Genomic DNA, 22,149 nt, shown 5'->3' with positions numbered 1-22,149 from the left:
ACCTTATGTATAAGTTAACTTAGCCACAACGTACGAAATCAATTAAAACTATATATCACCCTCTTCCTCATTACTATCCCAAACCACTTCACAGGTTCGTGCGTTATGTCCAGGCTTCCCGCAATTACCACATCGTCGCGCGCGTGGTTCAGCACCTTCCGTACGACCCTCCTTCTGAGGGTTATTCTCTCCTCCAGCATTAACACCACCCTTCTCTACTTGTAGTGCCTCTGCTTCAGCACTATTAAGTGACCCTCCAAGACGTAGCCGGGTCTTTTTTGCCCTCCGGCGCTTACTTAGTACCTCTATCCCCGTACGAAGCTTACGGTTCTCAGCCTCAATAATAGCAAGCCTATGGGCTAACTTGCTAATACCTCTGGCCTGGAAGTCAATTACTTCGTACATTGGTGTTGGTGAGCTACCTTGATGTGCTTGGATCTTCCTTTTAAGGGAGGTAGCACTTCGTACGCCCTCTAGTGCTGTAATTGGTGTCCTTGGGTCCCAGGAGCCTTGGCTGCTTGGCCGTGAGTTTGATGGTGTTGGCGTCTTTGGCTTGAAATCCAAGCGAGAAATAACCACTTCAGGGTTAAAAGGTACAAGGCCTGCCTGCCTAAAACCAGCTCGTACGTTATTTTCGCCCATGGAAGTAAAGAATGCTGCTTTAAAGGCAGGAAAGAAGTCATCCTTTGTAATATGGGAAATCTGTATCCGCATCATCTTCTCGATTTCCTTGCCGTACGAGTACTTTAACGGGCTAAAGCACCCAACATCAAGAGGCTGAAGCTCGTGTGATGAATGGGGAGGCATACAAAGAGCAATAATGTTTTGTTCCTTGCAGTATTCGTCAAAGTCAGTCGATTTATGGCTATTATGGCCATCAAGGATCAAGAGGCGATAAGAGCCCTTCGTACGAGTCCTTGTACACTGATTAAAGTGCTTTAGCCAATCTAGGCCAATATCATTTGTCGTCCATCCATTTTCGCTTGGATGGATACGCCATGTGGCTGGAAATTGGCCATTAATATACCACGAGAGGAGGTGATATTTGCCCTTTACGATGACGTACGGAGGCAGCGCCCAGCCATCCGCACATACACCCTGAATGACAGAAACCCATTCTCGATTGCCAGGCTGTTTCGTACGAGGCCTTCCCTTACGGTCAGAAGTCGTAACAACCTTTGCGTGCGATAGCATTCCCATCAGGAAACCAGTCTCGTCAAAATTATAGATATCGTTATCCTGTATCCCATACTTTGCAATTGTGTTTCGCACAAGTGCAAACCAGCCTTGTATAATCGTAGGATCCTCAGCTAAGGCCCTCTGATAGTCGATTCGACGTTGAAACCGCATTTTCAATTCAGGGACGCGTCGTACGAAGTTCTCTGCCCATCGCGGTCCAGTACGCGTCCCATCGCGTGCGTTTAGGAGTTGGTCGGCCATTTCTCGTACGTCTTCTTGTCGCGGAGGGAACCCTCGATCGATTAGGTCAATAACTCGTTCAAGAATCACCTCCTCTTCTGTTATAGTCATCTTCATCGAATTTGGTCGTGTTTCACCTCGTGCGACGCGTCCAGCGCGTCGGTGGCGGAGGGTTGATTCAGGGACCTCATAGATAGAGGCAGCTCTTCGTATAGACATTTTCGGGTCTTTTTCAATAGCTTGGAGGGCAAGGGTAATTCTACTTTCAATTGAGGAGGATTGCATGTTCGTACGTGGAGAAAAGGTGACCTAAAGATGAAGAGGGTAGAATTGGGAGGACGTGCGTCGCTCGCTATGATGCGTCGCTCGCTATGCAGGTACGTTATATGTTTTTCCACACTACTCTCCTATTTGAATGCTTTGCGAGGTCCTGGCGAGAATTGTTACGTCTTGAAAATCGAAGTGGCGAAAATAACATTTTAAACTCCAAGACGCGAAGTAGGGAGACTCATGCATATCCGATCCCTCACCTATTGGGTTTGATCATATCTCATTGCTCCTCGTTGAATGAATCCTACCCGACGAGATGAGGTAAGACTGGCCGAAGACTGTCAATTCACAAGATCAGATCACAGATGAGGAAAGTCTCCAGCATTTGAATGTGATGGTAGCGAGTATGTCTTTTTCTCCGCCTTGTATGGTACATAGTATACAACATCGATCCTCTTGAACGCCTAATTCCGTGTGTAATAGTATGGTTGTACATCTCGTATGCCCCAGCTGTGCTCAATTCACCACTTCCAGACGGATCATATATCCGTCATCAGCCGAGTCCCCCCTCTGCTGTCGCTTCGGTCGGTTCGGCTGTGGTGATGGTTGCGTCTTTCGCGGTCCTCCCCCCCTTTGTGATTTCTCGGTGGCGTATCCATGGAGCATGCCATTCGCGTAGGTAATCGTGTCCAAGTGGTCGCCCTGATATTTGCAACAAGTTCGATCTCGGACCTTTGTCCTCCCCCGCCGACTGCTTTACTTGCCCTTGGAGTTGGGTATCATCTTGTCGTACATACGGCCGAGGTGGTAGTTGACGGTGGACGAAGGTGCCTTGGGCGCCTTGGGCTTATCCATGCAGCCGCGCAGGGCATTCTCGAGGGCGGCGCAGCCAGAGGTGTTGTAGCCTGCTGAGGCCCAGCATGCTGTAGGAAGAATGAGATGTCAGTCCATGGAGCGTAAGGGGGGTCGATGCTACTGTATAGTTGCCATGAAGTGACCGGGGCAGGCCAGGTCCATTGACGGAAGAAATGGTCCCAGGGAGAGATTGAGGAATCATGGCAGAAAGACTTACCAAGAACTGAAGTCATGACCTGCATGCAAGGCGCCTCGGTCTTGCCGTTGGGGTTACGAACGCGAAGGACCTTGACAGGCGGCAGACGCATCGGTTTCTTCGGCATGATGGGCGATGTGTATGTCTTCCAACCGGTCAATGCTGTCTCTGGCTTGTCTCGTGCAGCTATGCGCCTATCGTTGGATCGTCGGGTTCGGTCGTCGAGTTGGGCGGTGGTGGATCTCTTCGTCCGTCGTCATAGAAAGCTCCCCGATGCTTCAAATGGACGCCATCACGAAAGCTTTGATGCGGAGCCCCCCAGGGAACTTTTTTCGCCAATCACGTGCTCTCAGCCTCGTCCATCCCTTGTAAAATCACTATTTGGTCAAAAACACGGTGTGGCGCCTGGATGGTGGGGTAAGACACGGTAGCGTACAGCCTGGCACCCGTGCACACCGCGCCTGGGATGCCCCCAGAGGACGAGCCGCGACTGCAAGCGGCACTTTGGGTGTGGTGATGGCCTCGGGAGCTCCCGATTGGCTGCCTCGCCTCGAATGTAAACAAAGGGCGAACCTCGAACCGTCCCTTTTTTTGCGGTTGCCCGTTGCCAGCCCACCACACTGATTTTCACTTAATGGTCCCCTTCCTGCGCAATATCTGCCCTTTCCTACTTCCCTTCCCGGTTCTCGATTTAGAAACCTGGAAGTACCTTGAACCTTTTTTTTCTTTCCCCAATCCATCCTCCAATCTCCGCGTTCAGGAACCACAACCCAATCGCGACGCAAGCCGATACCTCACCAAATTCAAGGTACCGTACTCTAACAACTCACGACACAGTCGACATCGCACTACAAGTGTCAATCGGATTCTTTTCAGCCGTTCTCTGGCTGTTCAATCCGGTGGTTGTTCTGCATCCCATCTTCCCCCCCCTGCGCAGTCGCGCTTTGTTTATCCTCTTTTTCCGCCCCCAAATCGCATCGCGCCTCCGCGGCCGCTATTTCCCACTATCACGTCCGAGAGCCTTCTCCGCGCCGCGTCGCATTGAAGCCATAGCTCCCACGCTAGATCCCCCCAAACTCACTTCACCTCGTCATTCGTCAATGTCTCGCAGTCGCCGGCACTTTACGGTCACGCGATGAATGTTCCAAAGTTGACCTTCAACCCGCCCTCGGGCAACTTGACGCCCTCCCCAACCGCGCGCTCCTCCCGCAACCGCGCTCCCAGCCCTAAGAGGGCCTTGGCCGGTTTCTCGAACCTTGAGCTCAATCGGGACCCTACCGCTAATGTCGATATGGCCTTCTCGGATTTCGATTTCACCACGCCAACCAAGGGAGGCACCACGCCCATGTCCGCGGCCACAACACAGCCTCCTAGATTTGCCCCGATGTCTCTTGCTTCGCCGGTTAAGAAGTTCAGCACAGCTGAGACCCCGAGGCTGAAGGCTGGCGCTTCAAGACTTACAACGATGTCGCTGGACGGCCCAACCAAGACCCCATCACCCAAGAAGGTGTCCTTCGCGGATGCCAGTTTCCAATCCCTTACTGCGTCGACTCCAAAGCTCGCTCGCAGTTTCTCACCAAAGTCGAGTCCCTCGAAGCCCGCCGTCTCGGACTTTTCAGTCATGTCGATTACCTCTCCGACAGCATCTCTCGTCTCCAACGACCAGTCTCCGCGCAGTGATTCCGGCTCGAATCAACAGCAAGCAGAGACTCGTGCTGACAGCGAGTCCCCGGCAGAAGAGGAGGAAGGAGACGACGAAGAGAACGACGAGGAGGAGTCACCCTCAAGAGATGCAGAGGAGGCTGGCGGGTTCGAGTCCCCTTCAAAGCTCGACATCACCATGGCCGACATAACGATGATTTCCGACTTCGCCCCGTCGCCCAAGAAGCCTCAATCCTACACCTTCGCCACTACCGAACTTTCGGAAGCAGCGAAGGAGTTCTCGTATGTGTAACCCCTGCCTACATGTAGGCAGCCTCACTGACTTGCTCCTTAGTAACCCTTTCGACCCCGAGACCTACGCCGACCTCGACGTCACCTCAGCCCTTACCCCAGTGCCCAGCTTCGCCCGGCAGCGAGCCCGTATTCCTCGCACAAAGCAACGAAAGGCCAGGGGCCTGGTGTTCGAGAAGGCCATCGCAAGAGAGGTCGCCGAGTCCCTCGCCGTGGAAGAGCTCGAGGCCGCCGCCAATTTCCGGCACATTGCCGTGAAAGGCGGTCTGTTCTACGCTATCTGTCCTCGCAAGAGGCAGAGGGTGGCCGAGCCCACGGCGGAGGACGACTCGGCGCCGTACTGGCTGGAGGATGTGGACGAAAGCGGCGTGATCAACATGATCGAAGCTCGCCGCGTCCTCCGTAACGACCTCAAGGCGCTCCCTGCCGGCCCCTCCGTTCACGACCAGCGCCGCCAATACCACGAGGAGGTGGAGAAGTACGGCGAGCCCATCGCGCCAACCTGTGGGAAGAGAAACTATGATGGTGAGAAGAAGCGGGCCTATAACAACGGCCTGTTGACTCACACCATCATGGCGCCTCTTCTTGCATTCCCGATGCCAGAGCTCAGCTTTGATTGGGTGCTTGAGACTGCCATTCGCGAGTCTAATAGGGTACACGGTCGTGACCAGCCCAAGCATCGCAACGTCAGGCAGCCCATTGCCATCTTTGGAGAGTCCGACTTCTCGGTCATCGAAGAGGAAGAGGAGCCTCAAAGCCCGACCGCCAAGCTCCCTCGCTTCCCTTCGACGGCGACACACCACTCAAGCTCGAGCCGAAAGACCAGGCTTGCTAGAGGCGCTGCCAACCTGGAGGCCAAGCTTGCCACACTCCAATCTGTTGTTGAAGAAAGGTCACCTTCACCTCTGTCGTCCCCGATTGGACCCGGCTTCACCTTCCAAATGCTCCCCGCATCCCTATCGACTCTCGACGTCACCGAGACGAACCAAGAGGCAACTGAGGCCGAACAAGAGGACAAGGCTGCTGTTGTTGAAGTCGCGAGTCCAATGGTGTTCTTTAAGAACCGGAACGACGCTTCACCCTTCAAGAAGCGCAAGTCACTCCCTGCTGCCCGTCGTCTTTCCTTTTCCGCCCCTCTCCGCCGAGCGTCTCTTCCTGCTGCCGGCCCCGCCCAGCTTCCTGTGGTGCTGGATCTTCAAGATCCAGCATCCGCGTCGCTGGTGGGTGCTCCCGATTCGTCGGTTGAGCTCCACGCGGTGCAGAGTCCCCTCGAGGTTGACTCAGCGTCTGCGGCGGCTGCCCAAGCTACCCCAGAGAGAACCCCGTCGCCTTCGCCTGTCGTTGTCGACGCAAGAGAGAATCCGGACATCTTCGGCTCCTTCCAGGACCGCGCCGGATCCCCGATTCAGGCGCTGGCATCTCTCGCTCGCGTGTTTGAGGAGGCAAAGAAGACGGATATGGACGGAAGGGTCGTTGTCAGCAGAGAGGGAGGTCGTCTGATTGTCCGATTTAAGGTTTCGGACGAACACGCTGCTCTCTTCGCCCAAGAGCAAGAGCCCATGGAAGAGTCTGTTGAAGAGCCCGTGGATGCTGTCGATTCCCCCATCGAGCCGGCCACCTCTACCCCGTTGTCACCTATCCGCCCGGCCACTGAAGCAGAGCATGACGGAGAGACAACAGAGGAAGCCAAGGTCGAAGCAGATGAGCAGGCGGCGCAGGTGCCTTCAGAGGCGCCCGCCCCGGCCATGGAAGACGACGATTCCTTGGTCATGCTTAGGGAGTTCATGACGAGGCACGCCGCTAAGAAAGCTGCCAAGGCAGCTGATCCCGAGCCTGTCGAACTCATCGGGCCTGCCGATTCCGCTGTTCTTTCTCCCACTCCGGCCGTTGAACCCGTTGTTGCTCAGTCTTCGCCTGACCCTCTTGCGTCCGCTCCAATCCTCATGGCTGCAACCCCAGAGCGCAATCAAAGCATCTGGCCCGATACACCGGCGTTCTCGATCACGCCATCGGCAGATCGTTCTCGTTCTGCGAGAAGGGCATCTCCAGCCAGCTCAACCGGACGCCAGCCTCTTGGATCGCTCGATGTTAACAGCCCGAGCCCCAAGAAAGCCAAGCGAAAGGCCGAGGCTGTTGACGAAAGAGAGGGATCGCCAGAGAAGCCGCAGCCGCCGAAGCGTCAGCGCAGAGCCAAGGCCGACGTTCCCGATGCGAAGAAGGCCACAGACAAGGCCAACGACAAGTCCGCCGATGAGGATGAGGTTGCTCCTGTGCCGAATGTGCGGACGAGACGCCAGCTTGCCGTCGCGCGTGGAGAGGCTCCAGCAGTTACGAAGATCCCAGTTAGAAACAAGGGAATGAGTAGCATCAGAGCTGGAGAGAAGGATCTTGCGGCTTTGACTCGCCAGAATACTCGCAGCAATAAGGGAGATGCGGTTTCTGCAGAGGAAATGCTCGAGGCGATCAAGACGGCACCGCCCAAAATAGAGACTCGGGCGGCCGCTGCTGCTGCCAAAAAGAACAATAAGAGTGTTCAGTGGGCAGCTCAGTTGGCTAGAAGCCAGTCAGAAGATCCGTCTGCCGCTCCCATCGAGTCTGACGAGGCAAGCTCCAGCTCTGCCGAGCTCAGTCCCGACGAGGAGAAGCAGGTTGGAAAGGCGAGAAAGGCGAAGGCTTCTACGAGCAAGATCGCTACGACTAAGGCTTCAACCGCCAAGGCATCGACTTCCAAGGCTGCGCCTGCCAAGTCTGCTGCGACCAAGACCGCGCCTGCTAAAGCGACTGCAGCCAAGGCAACCAAGGCAAGCCAGTCCAAGTCGGCTACTGCCCCCAAGACGGAGGGTGCTAAGGTCTCGAAGGCGAAGAAGCCCACTGCTGCAGCGAAGAAGGAGCTGGGTCTGAGTGCCAACGGTACTCCTGCCAAGCGTAGCGCTCGCACGGCGAAGAAGTGAAGGTGCCACGAGTGAGGATACCTGGCATGATTGTTGGAAGGAAGGACGTTGTGAAGGATGGAGGAATGGCATCGAACCGGGGGAAGGAACGGACCGCATTCGCATCGCATGGCGGACTTAAAAAAAAAGCAAAAGCATAGCTATGGGCGTTTTGGATCGTTTTGGATCGTTTTGATATTTACTATTTTGCTGGTCTCTTTTTGACCTGCTTGTTTGCATCATGGCCGCCCGGCGAGGCGAGTGTTTAGATTCTTGTTCGACTCTTGTTCTATACCCCATTGCTTCGTTGCGGACAGAGGCGGATGGGACTTTTTATCATTATGAATGACGATAACGAACTTGAAATATCTCGAGAATCACACGTGTTCTGGACGTCTGTGATGCGCATGGCGCCTTTTTCTTATGTGTTGTGTGATATTAATCAGTACCTTCGATACAGATTCAACATGCGATCGCAAACGGTCGCCCAGCCTCGCATCCTCAGAACGTGGTTTCTGGTCTGCGATACCGTCGACCGGGAACTCGGATCAGGGCCCAAACGGGTCAAGATCCCTATTTACCGTGCAGGGGAAAAAGAGGGGTATCAACGCAGGCCATGCATGGCAATGCCGGTTCCAAGTTCCATTGGACTGGATTCTACGCATCTCTCTGGGTTACCTCGGCGGATGCCCTGTAACTTGATGTGAGCGGTGGGAAAACGGGATGCGGACTATTACCTAGCGAATCCTGTGAGAGGACGTCTGATTGTTCTGCATCCGGGCGTCTTGTCTGCGTCCTTATTAGGCTTGTCGTACCTGTCGTTTGGTCCAAGTACGGTCAAGGTTCCCTACTGTAAGATGAACCCCTCAGCAAGCCACACATTGGCAGAGACATGGAAGGGTGGTGTACTCCGTAGTGGTGTGGGAAGGGAACCTGGAAACGGGCAGATACAAAAACTGGAGCTCCCCTCCCAAGCAGATGAAGCCCGGTCTTTTGGTTGATTGACCTTGCGCGGTATTGATTCATCTGCCCTCCTTAAGATCGCGATTTCTCAAGACACGCTAGGTCACAGCGACCGCGCGACTCAGTACCTTTAAGTTCAACCCAACGTTGTGCCAAACGTTGCTTACACTCACTTGGAATTCCCGTGAGACGGAAAAGGCGCACATCATGGCTGAAGCACCGGGCACACCGCCCACTACGGCCGCACCTGCAGCTGGTGTCTCGTCCCCCGACCCGGCTCCGACGACGAGTTCATCGCGAGCCGTCCCCGCGGTGGCGATTGATCCCGCCCAGCAGGATGATCCGGTTGAAGCTGACGAGGGGTTTGCTGTGCGTTGCAGCTCAGTTTGCCTTGAGATTGAGCTATCGTTGACTAATGTTTTCGGTGTAGAGTGATAACGATTCATCGATTGATGATAGAATGTAATGGCTCTCTAAGATTCTCGTCACTCCATTTCATCTATAGCACCTTCTTTAACACGAGTGAGTGAGGTAGCTCGAGTTATACCGCATCCCTATCATCCAGCGTCATCGACTACCCGGAAGAGTATGGCCGTCGTTACCATGCATTCAGGCCGGGCTGTGAGTCTCCTCTTGCTTCAGCATCACAACGACAATGATCAACGACCGCTCTCAGCCTACTGACGTGTGCATATAGCGTACTCGTTTCCAAACGACGAGGTCGAGATGGAGCGTCTCGACATGGCCCACGCCATGATGGTGAGGGCGATTGGAAGCAAGCTCTGGCTGGCGCCGCTGGCCAAGGACAAGGTCCATCGCATCTTGGATATTGGCACAGGCACTGGTATCTGTACGTCTCCGCAAGTCCAAAAGATCTCGAAAGCGATGCATTACTAATTGTTTGTGGTTGGTAGGGGCTGTTGAGATTGGTGACATTTTCGAGAACGCCGAGGTGAGTTGGTGATGAGCGAGATTGGTGATAGTTTGCTTTGCTAAGTGATGGGCAGGTAATCGGCAACGATTTGAGTGCGATTCAACCGGAGTGGTGCGTCAAGTCCCAACATGAAACCCTCTCTGGCGATCTTCAAAGCTCACTCTTCTTCTTTGAATTACAGGGTGCCCCCAAATGTCAAATTCGAGATTGACGATGTCGAGAGCGAGTGGGTTGGCGTCAAGAAGTACGACTTCATCATGTGCCGATACATGGCCGCCTCCATCCAAGACTGGCCGAAGCTGATTGCCAACATTTACGAGTACGTCCACCTCTCCTACCTGTCTCCCATCCGGTCTTATTTCTCACACCTCACCCCCTCCTCTACAGCAACCTCAACCCAGGAGGCTGGGCCGAGTTCCAAGACATGAGCACAGAATACTACTCCGACGACGGAAGCTACACCCCCCAACACGCAACCTACGAATGGAACCAGACCTTTGTCGAAACCCTCGACAAAATCGGGCGCGACCCGCGTCCCGGACCGAAGCTCGAGGGGTGGGTGCGCGGGCACGGCGGGTTCGAGCACGTGGCGCACCACAAGTTCAAGACGCCTATTGGACCCTGGGCGCGGCACCGGCACTTCAAGGACCAGGGGTTGCTGAATCTGGCGCAGATTCTTGAGGGACTGGAAGGGTTTTCGTTGAAGTTGTTGTGTGGTGTGCTGGGGAGGAGTAAGGAGGAGGTGTTGGTGCAGCTTGCGGAGGTGAGGAGGGAGTTGAAGACGGGGGCGTTTCATGCGCTGTTGGATTTGTGAGTGTTCCTTCCCCCGATGCCCTTCATTCCGTTGTCCAAGGTCAACGATGATTTTGAGTATTATCTCTGGGAACTAACTGGTTTCGTACGCGTAGGCATGTGGTGTATGGACAGAAGCCTGCTCTACCGGCTGCAATGGAGGCGACTGAATGAACGTGAAGGCGTGTCTTTTCGGATCTTGGAATGTGCAGCATTTCTAATTACTTTAACATCATGTTGGTCTATGAAGTAGCCTTTCTTTTTGAGGGCTCATAGCATAGCGATGTAGCATCGTAATGCAAAGGCTTGAACTCTACGGAAATGAAGTTGTGCTAGTCCTGGCGGGGTCAAGCGTGTGATGGTCATTTCACGTGTCACTCACTCATTCCCCTCACTTGAGTTCATCTCACTCAGATCCCTCACATCTCCAAGTGATCATCGGCTGAGTGAGTGAGAGTGACGGTAAGAGATCGCACAGCCTTCAGCCCTATGAGATGAACGGGTGGTCCCGAGTGCCAAGTTCGGACGACGCAAGGCGACCAAACGTGGAGACAAACAAAACAGGAGAATGGAACCTCAAGGGAAGCGAACAGAAAAAGCCCAGAAAAATACCCGCCGCCTGCGTTCCGATCTGCCGAAACAAATGGGCAAGAAGCCAATCTGACGTGCAGTCGCACCTGCAGCCCAAGAAATCACATTACGAATCGCCCGTCACACGGCGCGCACCTTCCTTTAGCTTGGGCTGCCTCACCACGCTCATTTAGGTTGATCCCGTCGGGTGGCCCTACTTTCCTTACCTCAGCCAATTTTTTTTTCTTTTCTTTTTTTGCCCCTACCTACCAACAGCCCAACTCACCTTGCCTGACCTTACCTTGGTCACTTGACCCCGCGACGACCACGTCAAATCCCCCGCCAACCACGTGCAATTCTATCCCATCCTTCCAACTTCCAACTGTCACTACCGAAAAGAAAGAAAAGAAGGACACAGCCCCGAGAGAACGAAGATGTCGTTCTTCGGCAACTTCGACGTCGCGAAGCTGGCATCACAGCTGGGCAACTTCAAGATCCCCGACGACCCAGAGATCATCAAACAAGGTGAGTGAGCGAAATGTGATGTTCTGCGACAACTCCCGCCGCAATTCTGCCCTTCACCATGTCGCAAGACCCCCACCCACCTTATCTCAAAAGCATCGCATCACCAAATCCTAACGACACATCACAGGCCACCAGGACTATGGATACAGCAACTACGGTTCCCACGGCTCAGGCTATGACGGCAGACCGCCGGCGGGTTACGCCGGCGGTCCGCAGAACGGCGCCGACGAGTACAAGCGCGAGCACCCCGCCGCCTTCGGCTCCAGCGACCCCACGCGCTCCGCCTATTCTGATCCCGTCTCCGAGGGGAGTGCCATGTCGTCCGTCGCCGCTGGCGTAGCTGCCAGCGCCGCCGGGGGTGCTTACGGTTCCGCACCGCAGTATCCCTCTCCGCATCCCGGTAGGTATGGTGATTCCACATCATCTAGCCCGTATCCCCAGCCGCAGCAGCAGCAACAAAGCTACGGACGACCTCCCTCGCCGGGTTATGGAAGGCCCCCTTCACCTGGTTACGGAAGACCTCCCTCGCCGCGGCTGCCTGAGGGATGGGTCAAGCGATTTGACGACAACAGCAGACGGTGGTACTACATCAACCAAGCAACTGGCGCTTCTCAGTGGGAGGCGCCTGCGCCACCGCCGGCCATGTCTCCTCCGCCAATGTCACCACTGGGCCATGGAGGGTATGGAGATGCTTCTCGGTATGGCGGACATTCGCCTCAGCCTGGCTATGCTCCTCAACCTGGCTATGGAGGCCACTCACCACAGTCCGGCTACGGAGGTCCACCACCCCAACCGGGGTACGGCGGACCTTCTCCCCAACCCAGTTACGGGGGTCAGTCCCCACAGCCCGGATACGGAGCCTATGCGGGCGGTGCGGCTGCGGCAGCTGCAGGAGCTGGAGCCGGGTACTACGCCGGACAGCAATACGGGCAGGGTCAACCCCATGGGTACGACCAGCCTCAACAGTACGGCCAACCCCAGCAACCCGAGCAGTACGGTCAGCCCTATGGTCAACAGCCTCAACAGCAGTACGGACAGCAGTACGAACAGGGATACGGCAGTGAAGAGAAGAAGAAAAAGAAGAAGAGCGGCAACGGCAACATGTTCCTCGGCGTGGCCGGTGGTCTCGCGGTGGGTGCGCTGGGAGGCGCGCTTATCGCCAATGCTCTAGGTAACGATCACTCATCCTCTCCGGGTTTCGCTCCGGAAGATTATTGAACGCCAAAACTGACAATTTCCGCAGATTCCGACTCAGACTCTGAGCACCACGAGCATCACTACGAGCGCCATTCATCATCTGGGTCTGAGGACCATTATCGCGGCCGAGATGATGGTGATCGGGAGTCTGATAGGGAGGAGTATGGCGGCGACTACTACGATGATTAGGTTGATCGAATACCGCCGTCTGGGCCCGAGTATGGCCCCCCGGTTATCTGGGTTGATGAAAATGGTCAGGTCTACGAGGGAGAGAGAGACGTGCAGGGGGTCCAGGGGCAGCCTCAGGAGCCTCCGGAGGATTATTGGGAGTATGGCGACGAGGACAATGTCGTGTACACCGGATATGGTGAAGTTGTCTACGATGACGAGCAGGGTGCTGACGAGGCTCGCAACGACGATGACTATGCTGGCGGCACCTTTGATGACAGCCACGGCGACGATGAATACGACGATGGTGGCTATTATGACGATGGCCATGGCGGCGATGATTATGCTGATGACTACTATAATGATTAGGTTGGTCGAGTATGGACTTTTACTGGGGTTTGTCTTCCATCTAGAAGAATCATGTGGCGTTTCGCTGCTGAACAAATATTTTACGAATTCTAGGCCTTAGCGGATAGCACGAGGAGAGGTTCTTGCATCTCACTATGTGTACACGTCTAGACCGTGAAGTTTATACGGTAATCGGCTTGGTCGGGTAAAATTATTTGATCTTCGGATTCATGAAAGCCAAGAGATAGAAGGGAGAGACTGACAGACAGCTTGGCGATATGTGACTACAAGTCCACATTTGGATAGAAACCGGCGTAGTCCGTAATTCCTGGTTCGTGGGCACGTTCATTTCACTGCCGGCCTGGCTGGGATGTGAATGGCGCACGTTCTCCAAGATGGCCTGGGCCCTGGCATGCACGTCTCGTAAGGATCACGGGCCATAGGATAGCCCTTTTCTCCATTCTTCGTAGGCTGTAGCGTCCTGAGGCCTGGGCAGTAAGAAAGAATATCGGCAACCAGTCTCCGGCGGAGCATCCGTAGTAGAATCTGCGGAGAAAGACCTGCGGAGCATTATAAGCCCACTGGAGGATGAATCCGAGCCGTCAATTGAGAGTATTAGTACGTCAAAAGACTCCGTAAACGACGGGACAATGCTCGCAGAGTCTCGTGCTGCGCGCTCTTTACAAATCATGTCCAACTGATAGGGGGCGGGCGCCCTAAGCCGTGCGTCCCGTGGAATTGGATCGGACGGCACTTGTAAGGAGTTACAGGGATATGTTGCCTACCTTATGTTTATTGGGTAATACTCGCCCCGTCTGAGAGGAGTTGAGCTGGGATGAACTTGTCAATTAGAGTTTGGATATCATGTTGTTACGCGCCTCTCCAAGCCTCGTTGCGCGCGACTCAGTAGCGGAATTTCCCGTTGGTATTGGTTTCGGGTACACAGCTTGTCCGCTGTTGAAGATCGTCATTGAGTAATTATTAATACTTATAGCTGGTCTTTCTCTCTTTGTGTGCGCCTGTTTGTATGAGGATTTCTCAAGTGTTGTTATTCTCTACTTCGCATCGTATCTCCTGCCGCAAAATACTCTTCCAGCGAACAATTCTTGTACATAACCATCTACAGTAACCATGAAGTTCCACGCCGCTCTTTTCGTCAGCTTCCTCCCCTCGGTACTGGGTCGGTGGGTATGTTTACGCTCCTCTTGGAGTTTGATCACTTTGGCGCGACATGATAGCTGATGAATGTGAATAGAACTGCAGACTTCCGGTTGGAGGTGACCTCGGCACTTGTCTTTGGGATGGTAACACAAAGTCCGTTCTGAGTTGTGGCCAGGTACAGTCCATTCTTTCACTTTTCGATATGACTATCGCCGTCCTTGAATAATTGAAACGGGTTGCTAACTTGTTGCAATAATAGGACCATCCGTGTAAGACACTTGGCAATGGATGTATTCCTATTGGGTCGGGACTTGCGAACTGCTCGTAGACAAATACGTTAATCACAACTTGCGATTACGGAACGAAAGCTATAAGTTGTTCGAGGCGTTCCTGAATGATGGTCGAAGGCTATTTCGACGACATCTTGGAAAGGGATCTGTTGGTATCCCTATCACAAGGTATTGGTTCGAACCGTAGGGTTCGGGGGGTGACGAAGTATCAATATCTCTGTATTGGTTGATTCTGCGTAAGGAGTAGAAGGGAGATTTCAACCGGAGGTTGGGTGGACCGTCGAGATGTAATTGTACCTGTTGGTTCACGGGGTCGTATACGACAAATAGTGGTAGCAATTATCACTCGTCTGTTGGTGATCCTATTGCTTGTTCTTCTTGTTGTTCTATCTTACATTGTAGGCAGGAGTCGGTCGAAGTAGGTAGTGACGGCCTGGGTGGTTGCCCCACCTTTATCCGGCGGTGATGACTACGCCAGTTGTCCCACTTCGCCCAGGGCAGGTGCCAGCCAGCCCATGGTACCTGCCTATTACTCCTTATCAGCCTTTGCTGTTCCAACAGTACCCTCTCGAGGTGGCCCCTGCTCTACCCTTACTCGCGGTCGAATTGGGCTTCCAATCCGACAGGATCCTCTTCCAAGTTCCCACTAGACACAGAGAAATAACTCTGAAATAACTCTGAAAGATAAATAAGTACTCATAACAAGACATTAGTTGCAAAAATACAGCGGCATCAATGAACGTCCACATTGCGCATTCTTTTGGCATCAATCCACCATATCATGTAGCATTATATCTGCGAGTCTGAGTCTATTTCAGGCTGAACGAAAACTCTCTGCACGGATAGGACGACTATTAGTCAGGCCCTTTGAATGGGGGAGTTGGAAATTTAACACTGCGAGCCTAGCGGCAGAAATACACAGTCCCAAGAATTGCCGGAGCCAAGTGTTCATTGGGGACATCGTGCATCGGACAGCTTCCACGGCAGCGAGTTGACATAGGACGAATGCATCAAGCTGTAGCTCAATTCAAAAACGCCAACTAGGAGTACAGACGGCAGCGGCTGAGCCACACCACACGAGGTATCCCAGGTCCAATATTGGTTGCAAGCAGCTGTCACGCCGCAACGCCAGTGGTAGAAGAGGGTGTGCTCGAAATTACGAGCGAAGCAGACAAGCGCTGCAGATTTTGGTAGAAACTTGAAGTCTTGGATAGAAGCACAGCTGACATAACATCGGGATTATTCCCCATCTGTCGCAGCGCCACGTGTGGCGCTGCCGATTACTGCCGTATGATACCGCTTTCTACAAGCCGACTACCCGTCTCGTACGGTATATCCCATCGGGTGCGGATGGACGCCATTTTCGCCAAGGGCGGTGTAGAGCCAATAAGGGCCTGGAAACCCTTTAAGTTAACCAATAGATCTCTAGTACCTCCAATCTCTATAGATTTTGGGTGTGCCAGAGGTACCAGCAATCTCTATCAATACATAACGGTACATTACAGTCTAAGCAGCCCTTTCGTGTTGTCCTTCGAGTGGCCGGCACGTTAAAGGGCCGGAAGGAGCCCGGAAGACCATGCTCGGTAGCCGGAGGTTCGCAGGGCCGGACTGTTGCTGCGTCACAGCGCTCGGGCGTACAGTCTGTATTGCAGGCAGCAGTAAGGTCTTCTGGAAGGACCTCAACTACTATACAGCTGCGTACAGAAGTAATAGAAGCATCAGAATCAGAATCGTTAGAAGACATTACAGCATCAATCAAATTGGTAGTAATAGTGGTGATAATAGGTAACAGAGCATAGGGATAAATGACGTACCATCAAAGTACCCCTTTAAATGCGCGGTAATAGTGGATAAGTAGTGGGTATTTTGGGGCTTGGCGAAAATGGTGTCCATCCGCACCCGATGGGTTATAGACTATACTTTCCCACTATATCATAGAATAATCATTAACACAATTGATTCTCTGATTATCCTAACTCGTATCTCAACTTATTTACCTTTTTTCTTTTTGCCTACTGTTACGAGCAGGTCAAGGCAACCAACTGTGGCACAAAGCAGAAGCTTCGATAATGATGACTCCGGTCATCATTGTCCCTTGTTCTGCATATATAGCTACGCGCCCACAGTGACAAGTTGCGGCGGGCGTAACAACATAATATAAGGGCGTATTAATAACGAGTTTATTATATATCTAGGCTTCCTAAATACTATACTCGTCTTTACTATTTATAAACTTAGCTAGGTCCGGGAATAGTTTTCTATATAGTAAGGGGATATCTTAGTCCTACTTGGGGCTTGCGGCCTTTTTACTACTAATATACTCCTTACTCGCTTTAGTAGGCGGGGTACTAGGTTAGGCAGAGCACTATTAAAATAAATATAAGATATTAACTAAGCTCTTATATTCTAGCTTCTTTTCTATAGCATCCGCTCCATACTTACTTCTTTATTACTTTTACTCTACCTATTATCTTTTCTTTATAGCCGCTTATCTCTTAGCTAATTATTATAGGCCTATAGCGACTATCTTTATATTTTAAAGCTTATCTATTAATTTAGTTACGTTATTAATTGATATAACTATCTTTATTATACTATATAATTGGTAATAGAGCGGATTATTATAGAGAACTTAGATATATTAAGAACCTAGCCCTTATATAGCCATATAGAGGTAATTTCTATTTTTAGAATCTAAGCTAACGAGAAGAGATTTATAAGCGGAGCTTCCCCAGAGGTGGAGCGTAGGCGTAATAGAGCCCGCGCGGTCAATCGTGGCAGAATATCCGGGCGCTGGCCCGGATCCACTAATCGGGTCCAGCCCGTAACAGTGATAGAGGAATTTGACACATCTCTCAGATCCCAAGCGCTTTGAATTGGTATTTCTCCAGCCCAAACTTTGGAGGAGACTGTAGTGCCCGGAAACCTGGCGCCTTCTTCACTGAGAGCAAGTCAGCGAAACTCATAACCTGAGTGGGTGGAAGCTGATATTGCGTACTTTGTCCAGTTGATAACTCCAATATCGAAGTTACAGTGATAGCCATTCTCTTTCATCGTTCTTAATGCTTCGATACCGGCAACGACGCCTAGTATACCATCATATCTACCGTCTTGGGGTTGGGTATCTAAGTGGCTGCCCATTGCAGTCATGGGTAGAGTCGAGCCTAGCGATTCTCTTTGCCTAGCAAAAATGTTGCCCATCTAATCAACTTTGACATCGCAGCCTAGTCTTTGTGTCTCTTCCACAAACCATTGTCTCGCCGCGGCATCTTCATCTGAGAGAGTCAGCCGGGCCATGCCAGTTTCAGTCAGAGCTCTGGTGAATTGTCAGCAACTTGAGAAGCTCTTTCGGGAAGAAGCGATGCTGACCTGCCATATCGATGAGCTGCCCCTCATTGGCACGTAAGGTGGATCGTTTCTTGAAGACGATCGGAGTTGATTTTGAGACCTGACAAGCCTTGAGAAAAGGTTGACGACCGGCGCACGAAACGGATTGACTGAAGCGCTGACGGTCTTCTTGGAAACATTTTGTCAGATGACTTGGCATTTAGCTTTATCATTCGTTCTATTTTGTAAACGAAAGATGCCATTTCGAGGTTGACCGACGAGTATTGGGCTGCCACTCGGGTAAAAGCCGTTATCTCGGAAGCAGTGCCGACAATCTGAATGAGGGGTAGGTATCATGACCCCTGGTAGTGGATTTCGGTGACAGCTTCACCGATACAATGTCAGACATTGAGCAATGTCCAAATTCGCAGAGCTTTCGAGCTCATCTTTCCAATTCTTCGAAAAAATCAGCCTGCCTTGCCGACGTAATAATTATTGGTGGCCCAAGAAATATGGAAGCTCCTATCTTTTGGAAAGCGTGAGTTACTCCGAGGTCTGACATGCACTGTCAAACCACATCTTGATAGAAGGTACGTATTGATGGATAATACCTTTTACAGATCTTACAGTTGATGGATCTGTATTTGTGTAGTTGCGAGGGCAGAAATGTTGTACGAAATATTACGTGCACGCGTGCACTTTCATATTTAAATCAAGTAGCCGGGTGTTTGCCTCTATCTTTGCATGTGCTTGAGGCCTTCCTAGTGGACGAACAAGTGCTTTTCGGCTTTGGAAAGTCACAACGAAGTTGATTTTTTTTCTGTTCCTTTGCATTAATATAAGATACGTTGTAGACCAATTCTTCCTTTTCACTACACGTAAATATTGATCTACCTCTAGCTTCAATTAGGCCTCCGAACAGCCCCTCTTGATGGAATATCTTGAACAGACGGACAACAAAATCAAGCCAATTGAGTCAGGTGGGTGACCAAGGGCAGTTGGCCAGATTTTCTCTCCTTGGCTCAACGCGTCAAAAAATCAAAAGATGAACTCATCCGCGGGATGCATCCGCCGGTAATCGAAACCGGGTCCCTTGCTAATCCGATTTGGAATGGAAGGCAAGGATGATAACCACTACACTACAGATGCGGATGTGATGATACTCCACCAACAACTTTTGGCACTTATGTACCAAGTCGTGTCCCGGCAACCGCTGAAATGCATCTCACGAGCGGCTATATGCAGCAGTTGCAAGTTTGTCTCGTTGTTGTTTACGAGACTGTCAATTATAGCACCGAATCGCATCAAAATGGACGCGTTTTTACCTGTTCGTCCAGTTTTCACTCCCAAGTGCGCTCTTTGCCGATGTACCTGCATGAAAGGTTAGTGACCTATAAGTCATCGTTAGGCCATCTTAGCACGAAACTGAAGAAATGGTCTTGGAGTTTTCTCAGTCGGGGAATGAAATACTAGATGATAGTGCTCGACGATTCTGCTTACGGAGGATCCTTGGCGCTTAGGCAGACTTGACCATAGCCTCTGGTTGTTGTTGATCGCTTACCACAGCCTAACATCCCTCCGAAACTTAACCCCATCACAACTTACGACAACGACCGTTAGTACGAAGGCACTCAAGTTGGCGCATCAGAACAAGCCAGTACCTGCAACATGGGCCTGACGGATACGCCTCCCCCTCATGTTCCCTCATGGGTCGTGCCAGCTTCCGGCGCCCTTCTCATCACAGGCGCCATCTTCTGGGATATGTGCAATGTCCTCATGTCCATCCGCTCTCACAGAACGAAGTCATATGGCATGCCCCTCTTCGCTCTCGCCCTGAATCTCTCCTGGGAACTCATATACGCGGCCCGCGTCGCCGAACACCCTCTCGAACGTCTCGGCTTCCTCGTCTGGCTCCTCCTCGACGTACCGCTCGTCTACACGACTCTGAAGAACGCGAAATATGAGTGGCGCCACGCGCCGCTTGTCGCGCAGAACATTGGCGCTATACTTGCGGTCATGGTCGCCCTTGGAGCCGCGGCGAACTACGCCGTCGCGGACTGGTGGCTTTCGGCGTCCGGTACCGGATTCGGAGACAAGAGAGCAAGTGGTGGGCCGGACGGGAGGGGTTCGACTGTACGGAGCTCGCGTTCTGGACGGCCGGTCTGGCGCAGTTCGCCGTTGGGACTGGGTGTCTTGCCATGTTGCTCGTCAGGGGCCACTCTGGGGGCACAAGTTATGCGATCTGGTGAGTGTTTTCCGGCTGTCTCCTTCGCGTTCTTTGCCGCATCCGATCGGTGAGCGGATTGCTTTCCCCCGCCGGATGAGAGAACATCCAAAAGTGATAAGGGTAACCGGCGTGTTGGGTCACGACACCTCACTGTGCCGTGTTTGCGCCCTCTTCCCTGTCATCGGTGTGCGATATTCTCACACCCGTTTCCTCTCATCGCTGTCCGCCCTCAAAACGTGTCATCTTGAAGCGTATTGATGCCACTCAAACGAGCTTATCCGTAGGTCATGGGTTCGAATGCTGTGCCGTTGGAGTTCCTCTGATGTGTGGGGTCTCTTCCCCGGTTCTCGTCGTCGTCGCCCTTCTCATTCTGTCGTGTTGGGGCGGTCATGTTTGCTCCGTCAGGACAAGCACCCGCTGCATCAGAGGGGGTTTCGGGTCATATGAGCAGATATCTTATGCTGATCCTTTGTTCGACAGGTTCTGCAGGGCACTTGGCACCCTCACCGGCTGGATTGGATCAACCGGTCTGCTTTGGTGGTACTGGCCAGAGCCCCATGGTTTCTTCGTCAACCCCATGGGCATCTTCCTCATGACGACCTGTTTGGCTTGCGACATTGCGTACCCGTTCATTCTCGCCGTAGTGCGGAGAAGTGAGCAGGTCCTCTCGGACGGCAGGCTTGTTTCTGGAATATCGGTCAAGCAGTCAGCCGCGCCAATAATGAAGAAAAGGCTATGATTTCGGGAATAACATGGAGGAGCACGATACTCGTCGATGAAGAGTTCTTGGCCCGGGTTTCCGGCAAGTAGCGTCACTTATTCATCGGCTGCCACTCTGCTAGACTTGGGCCCTTGAATGAGATAACGATAGAACTTTGGTAGAACCGTAGAAATCTGAAGATGGCCTGGTGATATTCGAGACCCCTACCGACCGAGGTAGCGTCGGCCGCCGAGACTCCAGACGCCCGTTATCTGTCACCGATGTGGATCTACTGGCCGGCTTGAAAACCTCGAGGAGTACCAACAACATCGTGTGTGCCACGCAACGCGAGACCCAGGGTCCTGGAAATTGGCTCAACCACGATTGGAGGAAACCAAAATATGACGGCTTGGCCGTGAGGAGAAAGGTGAGGAGGCTGCGGAAACTGTGGGATTTAAGCAGGGATCTTTGCGTTTTGGTGGCTGTATAATAATAAATCTAATTGTTGGTTGTTGGTTGGCGGCACTGACATGAGATGAGCGGGACGATAGCCGTATTAAGACGATGACCGCAGCGGAACGAGGTAACATCGGGGAGTCGGCCAAAGGGCCGAACCTTTTCATAAGCAGACAGGAACTCGCGAGATTCCCTCAATTTCATGTGTCTCCTGATCGCCAACGATTCCCGTCTCCCCTCGATCGTATCAGCATCGTGATCTCGTCGGAGTATTAGTTAGAACATGCATCGAGTTACCCAGCAAGCTACCTTGCAGGCATGTGCAGGCATGTATCCACATCTAAGAGACCATGACGGTGTGTTCATACGATGAATGCAGCAACCTGAATTGCAGAGTTGTCAAGCCTGCAGGAGGACTAGAGCATCATAGACAGCCTTGCAGCGAACCATCCGCGAAGCACTCCTATCACATTGCACAAGCTAGCTATCATAAAACGCATCGAATCAAGTGGTTTTTGTGGCACAGTTATGCAAGGATCTTCCGGACTTCTGTCGTCCTGCTCGTCTACACAGCCAACAGGACACCACGCAACTAAGTATCACGACAGTATTCAATGCCAAGTGGCCGAGGAGCAAGCGCCCAATGAGCCAATCTCATGATGCCATTTCCGCCGGCATGCGGTTGATATCTGGGGATGATACGTTGGATTGGTTTGCATATGTTGTATACGTATCTATTTGTATCTTGTCAGCTTCGAATAAATTTCCATTCTCACGACTTCGTGTACTTTGCTGGCCTGAAGCCGGGGACATAGCCTAAAAGGTAGGGGTGTTGGAATAGAAATTGTCAACCGAGCCGAGTTTGCAG

General features: G+C 52.3%; 7 protein-coding genes and 1 non-coding gene across 8 annotated transcripts; 5 read left to right on the top strand and 3 right to left on the bottom strand.

The window, feature by feature from the left end:
• Positions 1–2,445: 2,445 nt before the first annotated feature.
• On the bottom strand, positions 2,446–2,867 carry BDP81DRAFT_331957 (CHCH domain-containing protein; the record flags this gene model as incomplete). Its single annotated transcript, XM_060585548.1, has 2 exons — positions 2,446–2,612; positions 2,762–2,867. The coding sequence occupies 2 exons, from the start codon at positions 2,865–2,867 to the stop codon at positions 2,446–2,448; spliced, it is 273 nt and encodes a 90-aa protein (XP_060439337.1).
• An 811-nt stretch (positions 2,868–3,678) lies between these two features.
• BDP81DRAFT_120802 (uncharacterized protein) lies at positions 3,679–7,703 on the top strand. The gene is made up of 2 exons (XM_060581605.1): positions 3,679–4,684; positions 4,737–7,703. Exons 1-2 carry the CDS (start codon positions 3,876–3,878, stop codon positions 7,642–7,644), a joined length of 3,717 nt encoding a protein of 1,238 aa, XP_060439336.1. The 5' UTR covers positions 3,679–3,875; the 3' UTR covers positions 7,645–7,703.
• A 1,419-nt stretch (positions 7,704–9,122) lies between these two features.
• Positions 9,123–10,486, top strand: BDP81DRAFT_332182 (methyltransferase; the record flags this gene model as incomplete). Its single annotated transcript, XM_060585572.1, has 7 exons — positions 9,123–9,207; positions 9,284–9,436; positions 9,501–9,538; positions 9,594–9,631; positions 9,702–9,839; positions 9,908–10,330; positions 10,429–10,486. Coding segments are annotated over 7 exons (933 nt in total), but the record flags the coding sequence as incomplete, so codon positions are not given.
• Positions 10,487–10,753: 267 nt separating this feature from the next.
• Positions 10,754–11,196, top strand: BDP81DRAFT_120705 (uncharacterized protein). The gene has a single exon (XM_060581603.1). The coding sequence runs from the start codon at positions 10,807–10,809 to the stop codon at positions 11,074–11,076; it is 270 nt and encodes an 89-aa protein (XP_060439334.1). The 5' UTR covers positions 10,754–10,806; the 3' UTR covers positions 11,077–11,196.
• Positions 11,197–13,172, top strand: BDP81DRAFT_120713 (uncharacterized protein). The gene is made up of 3 exons (XM_060581604.1): positions 11,197–11,407; positions 11,535–12,578; positions 12,651–13,172. Exons 1-3 carry the CDS (start codon positions 11,317–11,319, stop codon positions 12,791–12,793), a joined length of 1,278 nt encoding a protein of 425 aa, XP_060439333.1. The 5' UTR covers positions 11,197–11,316; the 3' UTR covers positions 12,794–13,172.
• Positions 13,173–17,269: 4,097 nt separating this feature from the next.
• BDP81DRAFT_120694 (uncharacterized protein) lies at positions 17,270–17,963 on the bottom strand (the record flags this gene model as incomplete). The annotated part of the gene is made up of 3 exons (XM_060581602.1): positions 17,941–17,963; positions 17,570–17,887; positions 17,270–17,512 (listed from the first exon to the last, which is right to left on the bottom strand). Coding segments are annotated over exons 2-3 (446 nt in total), but the record flags the coding sequence as incomplete, so codon positions are not given.
• A 998-nt stretch (positions 17,964–18,961) lies between these two features.
• Positions 18,962–19,047, bottom strand: BDP81DRAFT_t334. The gene has a single exon. It is a non-coding gene; the product is annotated as a tRNA-Gly (tRNA).
• Positions 19,048–19,674: 627 nt separating this feature from the next.
• On the top strand, positions 19,675–21,140 carry BDP81DRAFT_484851 (uncharacterized protein; the record flags this gene model as incomplete). Its single annotated transcript, XM_060595127.1, has 3 exons — positions 19,675–19,947; positions 19,998–20,143; positions 20,606–21,140. The coding sequence occupies 3 exons, from the start codon at positions 19,675–19,677 to the stop codon at positions 20,862–20,864; spliced, it is 678 nt and encodes a 225-aa protein (XP_060439331.1). The 3' UTR covers positions 20,865–21,140.
• Between the last annotated feature and the right edge of the window lie 1,009 nt (positions 21,141–22,149).

This window comes from Colletotrichum phormii (genome assembly GCF_030913505.1).
Source record: "Colletotrichum phormii strain CBS 102054 chromosome Unknown BDP81scaffold_29, whole genome shotgun sequence".
NCBI lineage: Eukaryota > Fungi > Ascomycota > Sordariomycetes > Glomerellales > Glomerellaceae > Colletotrichum > Colletotrichum phormii.
Note: the sequence above shows the minus strand (reverse complement) of the source record. Positions and strands in the feature narration are given on the sequence as shown.